The sequence below is a fragment of the Lepidochelys kempii genome, chromosome 15 (genome assembly GCF_965140285.1).
Source record: "Lepidochelys kempii isolate rLepKem1 chromosome 15, rLepKem1.hap1, whole genome shotgun sequence".
NCBI lineage: Eukaryota > Metazoa > Chordata > Testudines > Cheloniidae > Lepidochelys > Lepidochelys kempii.
In genome coordinates, this window is record NC_136394.1 from 935,612 (window position 1) to 948,558 (window position 12,947).

Consider the following 12,947-nt stretch of genomic DNA (forward strand, 5'->3'; position numbering starts at 1 on the left):
TTGTAAGCAAGTAGTTTTTAAGTGAGAAGAAAAGGAGGACTTGTGGCACCTTAGAGACTAGCCAATTTATTTGAGTATAAGCTTCGGTGAGCTACAGCTCACTTCACCTCAGGAAAGCTCATGCTGAAATACATTGGTTAGTCTCTAAGGTGCCCCACGTCCTCCTTTTCTTTTTGCGAATACAGACTAACAGGGCTGCTACTCTGAAATCTGGTCATGTGTGTGGAGCCCATTAGAGCAGGAGTCGGCCCAGGGTGCAGGCATAATACTGCACATTTAAAGGGGAAAAGGAGGCTGCTCTCCAGTCCCCCAGAGCCCCATGGCTGAGCTTCAGCCACTGCGGCAGCCGGCATGTTGGAACTGCAAGCTGAAAGTACACTTTATTGCGCCTGTCTGGCGGCTCAGGCGGCCGGGCTGCAGGGAGCAGGAGAGGAAGGAGCGCGGGGCTCGGGGCAGTGGCTCTGGGAGCCTGCGGGTCGGGTCTGCGTCGGGCGGGCATTAGGAAGCGGCGGGTTCCGGGCTCCCCGAGTCCGGGTCCGGGCTGGGAACAGGCGTGGCGCTCGTTTGGGAGTGGCTGCTGGCTACGGCGCTGGGCGCCAGTTTCCAGCGCCCGGGCTCAGCCCCAGACCCCCTGGGCCGGAGCCGGGCCGGTCCCGCGGGCGGCGCGGCGCGGCGCGGCGCGGCTCGCAGCTGGGCGCGGCCCCGGGTCGGGGGAGGATCCGGGCCCCGGGCTCCTCCCGGCGGGGCGGCCCGTTTATAGCCGCGCGGAGAGGCGGCCTCGCCCGCGCCCGCTCCGGAGCGGCTCCGCCATGGACCTGCAGATCCTGGAGCACCGCGTGCGGGTGCTGAGCCTCGCCCGCCGCGGCCTCTGGCTCTACACCCACCCGCTCCTCAAGCTGCTACTGCTGCCCCGCCGCAGCAGGTACCGGGCCGGGGGCTGCGCTGCGCTGCCCCGCGCGGGGGTCGGAGGGGCGGCCGGGCTGGGGCGGCTGATGGAGAGCCCGTGCCCCGGGCTCGGCTCTCGCTCCCTTCCCAAGCGGCAGCGTCCCTGGGCGTGGGCAGAGGCCTCTGGGCGGCGGGGCTGTGAGAGCCCTTGGTCTGCGGCACGTGGTGGGCTCAGGGGGAGATGCTGTTGGGGGAGATGCTGGCGTGGAGAGGGGTCGGGGGGTTGGTTAATTTGGGGTGGCAAGCAGGGCGCCCCCAGTGAGTCAGGACATGGGGCGAGATGGAGACCCTCAATCCTCCCTCTGGGTGCCCCGTGCCCTCTTTCTGATTGTGGTGGGAGCGAGCTAATTGCGGGATCCCGGGTGGATGAGCGTTAGCTAGATGGGGGCCAGGATTGAGGTGGGCAGGCATCGATAGTGGGTCGGGTTGGGGCAGTTTACAGGAGGATGGCTGCCTTGCTTGCAGGGTGAGGTGGGATGCAGTGCCCAGCAGCCTGGATGTGCGGAGTTCCTTGCTTTGGTAGGCTGCTTCTATGATAAGCTGAAACTGGGCCAGGGTGAAGGGAGTCCTGGCTTCCTTTAAGATGGAGACTATGAAATTTCAGACATTTTCTTTCTCCCACATTCCCAGGGTAGGCACACATGTTAGAAGTGTGAGTATGAGAAGCTTTTTTTGGTCTCCTAATACAAGGTGCTTTTACAACTATGCACACTCTTGTGCTCGATCGCTCTTTGCACGTTCTTGTTCACAGGCTGGTGCTCTGGAACTTCGCGTAATGAGTACTGATGTAAATAGAACTTTAACCTGTGCAAAAATGCATAGCCTCTTTGGAAGCTGGTAGGCTGTGCGTGCCAGACACACTTACCTGAGACTTTCACACACAATCATGGATAAGTCCGCTTTGTGCTCACTCCAAGTTGGGTCTATTGCTCACTCCTAACACAAGTGAATGTTGGCAGTGGGCAGCTGTTTGCTGCCACGCTTGTTGCTTCTCTGGCTTGCATCAAACTTCCTTGTGATTCAGCAGCTGGGGAAATTTCCCTGTCCTAATATGCCTACAAAACCCAGGTCCATCTTTTGCGTATCTGTGAATGAAATTGCCCCAGGCTCAGAGAGCCCTGGCTCCCTTCATGAGAACACTTAACTCTGCTGCTGCTTGTCTTCTCTTCACTGAGAAGTATGCTTCTGAATTCAGGTGTGCTCTTTAAAACCATTCCCTCTCACCCCAAGTCCACCGAAGCATCCCAGCTGCCCCTGGATGTGGTGCTCTCTGTGGGCATTGCTGTTTGCCAGAGATCAGTCAAGTCACGTTAGTTACAGCCATGTTTGACCCTGATTCTTGCTAGAACAGTGCTAATGCTTCCAAGTCCTGCTGTAGATAATAATGAGGAGGGGTTTATAAAGACATGCTATAGCCTGGATCTCCCTCCTCAAAGACTGGATGCATCTTTATCAAAGCCAGTAATCTTGCAGTACTAAACCTGATGGGATGGAAGGAAACTGAGATCCTGTCTAAGCGCTGTTGTGAAACACGATGTTTCTAATCCTGTTGGGCTACTGCTGTGTAGTATAGACGGTTCCTTCCAGTTTGCAGCAGGGAAATGGTGGGCAAGGCATACAGGTCCATGGAAAAGTACCTTAATTATCCTCACCTGAGAGGAATTGCTTGGCCTGTGGCAAGTGAACCAGGACTGCAGAATCTTTCAGTGTGCGCATTACATGCAATTATGTGTTGGTAGGTGCAAATTCTTCAGCTTGACGGAGACTCCCGAGGACTACACCCTTATGCTGGATGAAGAAGGCTTTAAAGGTATGGTGTAATCACTCTCTCATGCTAAGGCTGTAATTCATGGAGACACAATGCTTTCCCCCAGCTCTGGCATTCGCATGCTTCCTGTTTCATTGCCATTCAAATGATGTTCAGGCCCATTGTTTCTCTTTGCTGCTTTGAAAACCCTACATAAGAGGGCAACTGCAGGACGCGGGGCAGATTTTTCTGTAGAGCCCCATTTCTGTCGCTGGCTGTGGGCTTAGTGTACGGGTCTGTCAGTATAATGTGTTTGCCTCGGTCCATGTTACGAATGCTCATGTCGATGTGCATTGGGGGCCCGGTAGCTGTCTGTACGTGTTAATACTGGATGACGGCTTGTTAGCGTTTTGCGTGCTAGGTGCGCTTTGCTATTTAAAGAGGAAATGCAAATATCAATCAGCTTTAGTGTAGTGAGCGTGAATGCCCCTCATCACCTGGGTATGTGAGGGTGGGGCTTTTCCACATCGGGTGGGGTTCTACTTCTGGAGATGTGGCTCCTGCTCAGCACCTTCCCAGCCTGCGGGGTGCTGCTGATGTCACGTTCACCATGGGACCTTGCCCGCTGGCCTAGAGGGGCCGGGGACGTGCTATGAGGTGGTCGTGCCGAGCGTACTTCTGTAGACAAGAAGGTGCAGCAACTTAATGCTTTACAGAGGGTGCAGTGTACAGCAGGGATGCCGGAACGGGGGTGGGGGGGGATAGGCCTGGCCTGTCCACTTTTTGTCATGGGCCCAGCCTCCTGCCCCTCCTCTTCCCCCCGAGGCCCTGCCCCAGAGCCAGGCTGGAAGTTGGTGCCTGGCCTGCGTAAGAGCAGCCCAGGCAGCTGTGGGGAGCCATGGACCCTCCACCTGCCTGCGGTGGGGGTCATGAGAGCAGCCCTTGGCTCATGTCCCTGCTCCCTAGGTCCCCCCACGCAGGGCAGGTAGAGGGTTCATGGCTCCCTGGTGGCTCTTACCATGGCCTGCCTGTGGTGTTTTGGCCCCTGAGGCCCTGCCCACACCGGAAGTTGGAGCCGGGTTGGGGTAAGAGCCATGTAGGCAGCTGTGGGGAGACACAGAACCTCCCCCTGCCCTGGGCGGGGGACCCCTGGGGACAGGGACACTGCCAGGGTCTGCTCCCAGACCCTCCCACCCCAGGCAGGTGGAGGGGCCTGTCCTTCCTGGCCCAGCTCCAGCTTCCGCTTGGCTGGGGGGGCAGGGCCTCACGGGGGTGGGGAGGGCTTCATTGCTCCTCCACTTTTAGGAAGAATCCATCACCCTGGCATACAGCAGAACTCGAGTGAAAATAATCTCTGGTTGCTTGAGTTGTTGCTGCTTGTAGACTTTTGCTAAGACTTACTTACTATTCCAAATTCCTACAGCATAATGAAACAATATAGATAAGGCTGGAAGAGTATGTATTGTTTCTTTAAAACTGTAGCATTAAGCCAGGGAAGCAGTGTTCCCTCTAATTTTTCCTGCCCATGTGCAGAATGAATTTTGTTATGTGCACCAATATGGAGGTGTCGTGTGACACATCACCTCTATATTGGTGCACATAACAAAATTTCATGTGGTGGGAGTGGGGCCAAGGGGATCGGAGCGTGGGACGGGGGCTCGGCTGGGGCAGAAGATTGGGGTGTGGGGGGGTGAGGGCTCTGGTTGGGGGTGCGGGCTCTGGGGTGGGGCTCAGCGGGGCCGGCGGCCGGGACGAGCCACTCAGCCCACTGACGGTCTGGAGTCCTGGCCCTGTCCACACAGAGTGTGTACCTACCTTCTCCCTGGTTCTAGCCCGTTCTCTTCCTCTCTCTGCACTGAGATGGGGGTGGGAGTGCACAGGGCTGGGGGTGAAGGAGCAGGTTGGGGTGCAGGGTCTGGCCAGGAGCTAGAATGAGGGAGGGGGTCAGGGTTGGGGCAGGAGGTTTGGGTGTGGAGCACTTACCTGGGCAGCTCCCATTTGGTGCGAGGGGTGCAGGTAGGAATGGGGGGGGGTGCAGGAGCTCCCATTTGGTGCTCACAGTGGGGGTGAGACTGTGGGGGGTGCTAGAGTCAGGGCATGGGGTGTGGGGGGGCTGGGTATGTGTGAGGAGGGTGCAGGGGTGAGGGCTGGGGGGTTCAGGGATCAGGGCAGAGGGCTGGGGGTGTGGGCTGGGGTTGTGGGGGTGCTCCCAGCCCCCATGCCCTGAGTGGCTCATGGCGGGGGCTGGAGGGGATATGCCCTGATTCCACCCCCTTCCCCAAGGTCCCAGGAGCAGAGAGCGCGCTGCAGCTCCGCTTTTACCTCTCCCGCTGGTAGCGAAGCTGATCGGCCACAGGGAGGGGGAGAAGGAGGGGCAGGAACCCAGCACGCTGGGGGAAGAGGCGGGGGGAGGGGGAAGCTTGCCTGCCCTGCAAGGAGAGTGGGTGGGTGGAAAAGAGTGGGCCGGGCAGGATTTTTAGTGGCACGCTGCTGTCTGCCCGGGTCCAACAGACAGTAGCGTGCCATTAAAAATTGGCTCGCGTGCCGTAGGTCGCCGACCCCTGGCTTAGAGGGAATTTAGCAGGCAGGAGGTGAGTTCAGGGAGTCTTCAATGAAGCAGAGAGACGACAGATTTAGGGGTAATACCTTCTTCCTTGTACTAACCGTTCTATCTGAAAGTAAATGGTGGTGGTTCTGTACCTTTGATGCCAGACAGGCTGCATAAAATAAATGAACAAGGTGCAGTTTGAAGCTGTATCCATGGAGTCTCTCATTTGGTTTAATCATAGACTCCTAGAAGATCAGGGTTGGAAGAGACCTCAGGAGGTCATCTAGTCCAACCCCCTGCTCGAAGCAGGACCAATTCCCAGTTAAATCATCCCAGCCAGGGCTTTGTCAAGCCTGACCTTAAAAACCTCTAAGGAAGGAGATTCTACCACCTCCCTAGGTAACGCATTCCAGTGTTTCACCACCCTCATAGTGAAAAAGTTTTTCCTAAGATACAATCTAAACCTCCCCCCCCCCCCCCCCCGGCAACTTGAGACCATTACTCCTCGTTCTGTCATCTGCTACCATTGAGAATAGTCTAGAACCATCCTCTTTGGAACCCCCTTTCAGGTAGTTGAAAGCAGCTATCAAATCCCCCCTCATTCTTTTCTTCTGCAGACTAAACAATCCCAGCTCCCTCAGCCTCTCCAAATAAGTCATGTGTTCTAGACCCCTAATCATTTTTGTTGCCCTTCGCTGGACTCTCTCCAATTTATCCACATCCTTCTTGTAGTGTGGGGCCTAAAACTGGACACAGTACTCCAGATGAGGCCTCACCAATGTCGAACAGAGGGGAACGATCACGTCCCTCGATCTGCTCGCTATGCCCCTACTTATACATCCCAAAATGCCATTGGCCTTCTTGGCAACAAGGGCACAATGCTGACTCATATCCAGCTTCTCATCCACTGTCACCCCTAGGTCCTTTTCCGCAGAACTGCTGCCTAGCCATTCGGCCCCTAGTCTGTAGCGGTGCATTGGATTCTTCCGTCCTAAGTGCAGGACCCTGCACTTATCCTTATTGAACCTCATCAGATTTCTTTTGGCCCAATCCTCCAATTTGTCTAGGTCCCTCTGTATCCTATCCCTCCCCTCCAGCGTATCTACCACTCCTCCCAGTTTAGTATCATCTGCAAATTTGCTGCGAGTGCAATCCACACCATCCTCCAGATCATTTATGAAGATGTTGAACAAAACCGGCCCCAGGACCGACCCCTGGGGCACTCCACTTGACACCGGCTGCCAACTAGACATGGAGCCATTGATTACTACCCGTTGAGCCTGACAATCTAGCCAGCTTTCTACCCACCTTATAGTGCATTCATCCAGCCCATACTTCCTTAACTTGCTGACAAGAATACTGTGGGAGACCGTGTCAAAAGCTTTGCTAAAGTCAAGAAACAATACATCCACTGCTTTCCCTTCATCCACAGAACCAGTAATCTCATCATAAAAGGCGATTAGATTAGTCAGGCATGACCTTCCCTTGGTGAATCCATGCTGGCTGTTCCTGATCACCTTCTTCTCATGCAAGTGCTTCAGGATTGATTCTTTGAGGACCTGCTCCATGATTTTTCCAGGGACTGAGGTGAGGCAGTTCCCAGGATCCTCCTTCTTCCCTTTTTTAAAGATTGGCACTACATTAGCCTTTTTCCAGTCATCCGGGACTTCCCCCGTTCGCCATGAGTTTTCAAAGATAATGGCCAATGGCTCTGCAATCACAGCCGCCAATTCCTTCAGCACTCTCGGATGCAACTCGTCCGGCCCCATGGACTTGTGCACGTCCAGCTTTTCTAAATAGTCCCTAACCACCTCTTTCTCCACAGAGGGCTGGCCATCTCTTCCGCATTTTGTGATGCCCAGCGCAGCAGTCTGGGAGCTGACCTTGTTAGTGAAAACAGAGGCAAAAAAAGCATTGAGTACATTAGCTTTTTCCACATCCTCTGTCACTAGGTTGCCTCCCTCATTCAGTAAGGGGCCCACGCTTTCCTTGGCTTTCTTCTTGTTGCCAACATACCTGAAGAAACCCTTCTTGTTACTCTTAACATCTCTCGCTAGCTGCAGCTCCAGGAGCGATTTGGCCCTCCTGATTTCATTCCTACATGCCCGAGCAATATTTTTATACTCTTCCCTGGTCATATGTCCAACCTTCCACTTCTTGTAAGCTTCTTTATGTTTAAGATCCGCTAGGATTTCACCATTAAGCCAAGCTGGTCGCCTGCCATATTTACTATTCTTTTGACTCATCTGGATGGTTTGTCCCTGTAACCTCAACAGGGATTCCTTGAAATACAGCCAGCTCTCCTGGACTCCTTTCCCCTTCATGTTAGTCCCCCAGGGGATCCTGGCCATCCGTTCCCTGAGGGAGTCGAAGTCTGCTTTCCTGAAGTCCAGGGTCCGTATCCTGCTGCTTACCTTTCTTCCCTGCGTCAGGATCCTGAACTCAACCAACTCATGGTCACTGCCTCCCAGATTCCCATCCACTTTTGCTTCCCCCACTAATTCTACCCAGTTTGTGAGCAGCAGGTCAAGAAAAGCTCCCCCCCAGTTGGCTCCTCTAGCACTTGCGCCAGGAAATTGTTCCCTACGCTTTCCAAAAACTTCTTGGATTGTCTATGCACCGCTGTATTGCTCTCCCAGCAGATATCAGGAAAATTAAAGTCACCCATGACAATCGGGGCATGCGATCTAGTAGCTTCCGTGAGCTGCCGGAAGAAAGCCTCATCTACCTCATCCCCCTGGTCTGGTGGTCTATAGCAGACTCCCACCACTACATCACTCCTGTTGCTCACACTTCTAAACTTAATCCAGAGACACTCAGGTTTTTCTACAGTTTCGTACCAGAGCTCTGAGCAGTCATACTGCTCCCTTACATGCAGTGCTACTCCCCCACCTTTTCTGCCCTGCCTGTCCTTCCTGAACAGTTTATAACTATCCATGACAGTACTCCAGTCATGTGAGTTATCCCACCAAGTCTCTGTTATTCCAATCACGTCATAATTCCTTGACGTCACCAGGACCTCCAGTTCTCCCTGCTTGTTTCCAAGGCTTTGTGCATTCGTATATAAGCACTTGAGATAACCTTGAATTAAATCCTCCCAGCCAGGGCTTTGTCAAGCCTGACCTTAAAAACCTCTAAGGATGGAGATTCCACCACTTCCCTAAGTAACCCATCCCAGTGCTTCACCACCGTCCTAGGGAAATAGTTTTTCCTAATATCCAGCCTAGACCTCCCGCACTGCAATCAATTCGCCATTCAGTACAGGGCTGTCCCTACTCTAACCCAGTAGTTTTCAAACTGCAGGTCGCGATCCAGTACTGGGTCACAGCACGTAAGGCACTGGGTCATGGCGCCTCTGGTCAGCGCAACCAACAGGGCTGTTAAGAGTCCTGTCAGCGGTTCTGCCCAGCTAAGGCAGGCTAGTCCTTCCCTGTTCTAACACCGCGCTGCACCCTGGAAGCAGCCAGCAACAGGTCCAGCTCCTAGGCCGGGGCGGAGCAGCCAGCAACAGGTCCAGCTCTGCACGCTACCCCGCCTCAAGCACCGGCTCTGCACTCCCATTGGCCAGTTCCTGGCCATTGGGAGCTCGGGGGGTGGTGCCTGCGGGCAAGAGCCCCTGGGAACCGGACCTGCTGCTGGCCACTTCCGGGGCGTAGCGTGGTCTGTTGTGGCAGGACAGGCAGAAAGCCTGACTTAGCACCCCTGATGACCTGGAGCCACCTGAGGTAACCCCATGCCCCAATCCTCTGCCCCAGCCCTGAGCCCCCCCCAAACCTGGAGCCCCACCTGCACCCCAAACCCCTCATCCTTGCCCCACCCCAGAGCCTGCACCCCCTGCCCTGACCCCCTCCCGCACCCCAACCCCTCATCCTTGCCCCACCCCAGAGCCTGCACCCCCTGCCCTGACCCCCTCCCGCACCCCAAGCCCCTGTCCCAGCCCTGAGCCTCCTCAAACCTGGAGCCCCCTCCTGCACCCCAAGTCCCTCATCCCTGGCCTCACCCTGCAGCCCTCACCCCTGCCATAGGCACCGACTTCCCCTCCTTTCCATGGGTGCTTGGCCCCCACTCCACCCCTTCCATGCAGCCCCGCCCCTGCCCTGCCTCTTCCCACCCCTTCCCCAAAGTCCCCACCCCAACTCCGCCCCGTCCCTGCCCCTATTCTAACTCCTTCCCCAAATCCCTGCCCCGGCCCCACCTCTTCCCTGCCTCCTCCCCCTCCCTCCTGGAGCGTGCTACCAAACAGCTGTTTGGTGGCCACGGGGCTGGAGGCACTGGGAGGTGGGTGGAGGAGCAGGGACGCAGCACACTCAGGGGAGTGGGAGGAGGAGGTGGGGCAGGGGGTGAGGGAAGCTTGGCTGCCGGTGGGTGCAGAGCACACACTAATTTTTCCCCATGGGTGCTCCAGCCCCAGAGCACCCACAGAGTCAGCGCCTATGACCCCCTGCACCACAACCCTCTGCCCCAGCTCTGAGCCCCTCCCACACCCCAAACCCCTCCTCTCCAGCTCTGTTGGGTAGTAGGCATCAACAATTTTCTTCAGCTGGGTCGCCAAAAAAAAAGTTTAAAAACCACTGCTCTGACCTGATGGGGTTGTTCTGCAGTGCCGAGCCCTTCACTGGCCCTCTGTCTGCGACACATGGGTTCTGTGCTGGTGAAACTAGCTCCAGAAAGAGAAGCTTCCGTTCCTTCTCGGTTAGCATATTATACGAGCAAGCACAAATCCAAATCCCTTTCGTGTACTTTTGTAGGGTTCCCTTGTCTCCCACTCCAAAAAATGGTGGCGGCAGAAGGGAATTCATTCCTATATATGGATTTCTACCTCTCACTCAGTGCTTGTCAGAGGAGTTGGGAAGGGACCGTATTACTGGAATTGTGTGTGCTATATATCTGCACAACTCTTGCCAGGTACATGCATGATGCAGCCTAAAGCTAACCTAGCCCTTTCCTGCACCTGGTGTGCATGTATGCTTGGAGAACGAGGCCTCTGATTTGTGCTTCCCAATCTGGGTCTGTTTCTGACTTCCTACTCCTGCATCTTCCTGTTGCAGGACAGCACAGGCTGGCAGAGACTAAAATGAATGTCTTACCTTGTTGGATCTGGCCCAGGAGGGTCACTGGCCTGGAAGCTGAACTCAAGTTCCCTGCTTCTTTCAGCTGCAGCATGGCACTAGATTGGGTCTGGTGGATCTATCAGTGGCACTGGTCCTTCTATAGTAGCTGAGGGTCGGGTGGTCACTTAGCTTCTAATCCATTACAAGCTGCCCTGTTTCAGAGTAGCAGCCGTGTTAGTCTGTATTCGCAAAAAGAAAAGGAGGACTTGTGGCACCTTAGAGCTGCCCTGTGTCGCTCAGGCCAATTTGGAATCTGTCCCTTCAGGGCAGGGGGTGGGAAGTAATTCAGTGAAATCATTTTGGGCTGTGAACACAAAGAGCTTCACAGCCAGATCTCTATTGTGAGTTGTACTGTAACAACCAGTTAGAAGTTAAAAGCTGGTTTTAATGCATTGTTCATTGATACATGTTTATACATAGGACACAATAACCCTGGGGAGGGCAGGAAACGTAGAACAATAGATCTGAGAGCAGCATGCTGGACCCTGCTGAATTGCTCCCTCTTCCTCCTGAGCTGTAACTTCAACAGAGCAAAGCGCCTTGGTGAGGTGATGTAAAGCCAGCACATGCGGACACGGTGAAGAGAGTTGGCAAGAAGCAGAATGCCTGGTAAAGGTCAAACGCTGCACTAGTAGTGTGGAGGCTGCAAAGCTTAAAATCAGCCAAGAAATGTTCAGTTAAAGCTCCCACAGCACTTGGCCCTGTTGACGATTCTGTGAATTTTGTGATCTATTTAACCTAGGCCCTGTCTACAGCAAAGACATTCACACCATTGGAGAACTATGCTGATGTCATCACAGCAGTGGCAGCCCTCAGGGGTCAGGTTTCAGAGTAGCAGCCGTGTTAGTCTGTATTCGCAAAGAGAAAAGGAGGACTTGTGGCACCTTAGAGACAAAAATTAGAGCATAAGCTTTCGTGAGCTACAGCTCACTTCATCGGATGCTACAGCTCACTTCATCGGATGCATACTGTGGAAAGTACATAAGATCTTTATATACACACAAACCATGGAAAAAATGGGTGTTTACCACTACAAAAGGTTTTCTTTCCCCCCACACCCTACTCTCCTGCTGGTAATAGCTTATCTAAAGTGATCACTCCCCTTACAAATGTGTATGATAATCAAGGTGGGCCATTTCCAGCACAAATCCAGGGTTTAACAAGAACGTCGGGGGGGGGGGGGGGGGAGGAGGGGAGGAAAAAACAAGGGGAAATAGGCTTGAATAGAGACTGGGAGTGGCTAAGTCATTATGCAAGGTAACCTAAGTTAATTGTATCCAATTTGCAAATTAATTCCAATTCAACAGTCTCTCGCTGGAGTCTGGTTTTGAAGTTTTTCGGTTGTAATATCGCAACTTTCATGTCTGTAATCGCCTGACCAGAGAGATTGAAGTGTTCTCCGACTGGTTTATGAATGTTATAATTCTTGACATCTGATTTGTGTCCATTGATTCTTTTATGTAGAGACTGTCCAGTTTGACCAATGTACATGGCAGAGGGGCATTGCTGGCACATGATGGCATATCACATTGGTGGATGTGCAGGTGAACGAGCCTCTGATAGCGTGGCTGATGTGATTAGGCCCTATGATGGTGTCCCCTGAATAGATATGTGGGCACAGTTGGCAACGGGCTTCGTTGCAAGGATAGGTTCCTGGGTTAGTGGTTCTGTTGTGTGGTATGTGGTTGCTGGTGAGTATTTGCTTCAGGTTGCGGGGCTGTCTGTAGGCAAGGACTGGCCTGTCTCCCAAGATTTGTGAGAGTGTTAGGTCATCCTTCAGGATAGGTTGTAGATCCTTAATAATGCATTGGAGGGGTTTTAGTTGGGGGCTGAAGGTGACGGCTAGTGGTGTTCTGTTATTTTCTTTGTTAGGCCTGTCCTGTAGTAGGTGACTTCTGGGAACTCTTCTGGCTCTATCAATCTGTTTCTTCACTTCTGCAGGTGGGTATTGTAATTGTAAGAATGCTTGATAGAGATCTTGTAGGTGTTTGCCTCTGTCTGAGGGGTTGGAGCAAATGCGGTTGTATCGAAGAGCTTGGCTGTAGACAGTGGATCGTGTGGCGTGGTCAGGGTGAAAGCTGGAGGCATGTAGGTAGGAATAGCGGTCAGTAGGTTTCCGGTATAGGGTGGTGTTTATGTGACCATTGTTTATTAGCACTGTAGTTTCCAGGAAGTGGATCTCTTGTGTGGACTGGACCAGGCTGAGGTTGATGGTGGGAAGGAAATTGTTGAAATCATGGTGGAATTCCTCAAGGGCTTCTTTTCCATGGGTCCAGATGATGATGTCATCAATATAGCGCAAGTAGAGTAGGGGCATTAGGGGACGAGAGCTGAGGAAGCGTTGTTCTAAGTCAGCCATAAAAATGTTGGCATACTGTGGCGCCATGCGGGTACCCACAGCAGTATACATTGTCCCCAAGTGTGAAATAGTTGTGAGTGAGGACAAAGTCACAAAGTTCAGCCACCAGGTTAGCCATGACATTATCGGGGATAGTGTTCCTGACGGCTTGTAGTCCATCTTTGTGTGGAATGTTGGTGTAGAGGGCTTCTACATCCATAGTGGCCAGGATGGTGTTATCAGGAAGATCACCGATGG

At 53.6% G+C, this 12,947-nt stretch overlaps 1 protein-coding gene across 3 annotated transcripts in view; it reads left to right on the forward strand.

The window, feature by feature from the left end:
- The first annotated feature begins 694 nt into the window (after window positions 1-694).
- Window positions 695-12,947, forward strand: part of CASTOR1 (cytosolic arginine sensor for mTORC1 subunit 1) — a 45,475-nt gene continuing 33,222 nt past the window's right edge. Inside the window, exons 1-3 of one of the 3 annotated variants that reach the window (XM_073313608.1) lie at window positions 2,685-2,755; window positions 10,772-10,960; window positions 11,094-11,328. In XM_073313608.1, coding sequence (XP_073169709.1) covers window positions 11,313-11,328 — 16 coding nt within the window. In that variant the 5' untranslated portion in view covers window positions 2,685-2,755; window positions 10,772-10,960; window positions 11,094-11,312. Of the gene's footprint in view, window positions 923-2,684; window positions 2,756-10,771; window positions 10,961-11,093; window positions 11,329-12,947 lie in introns of those variants that run through there. The other 2 variants (XM_073313607.2, XM_073313610.1) reach the window with 2 other exon arrangements.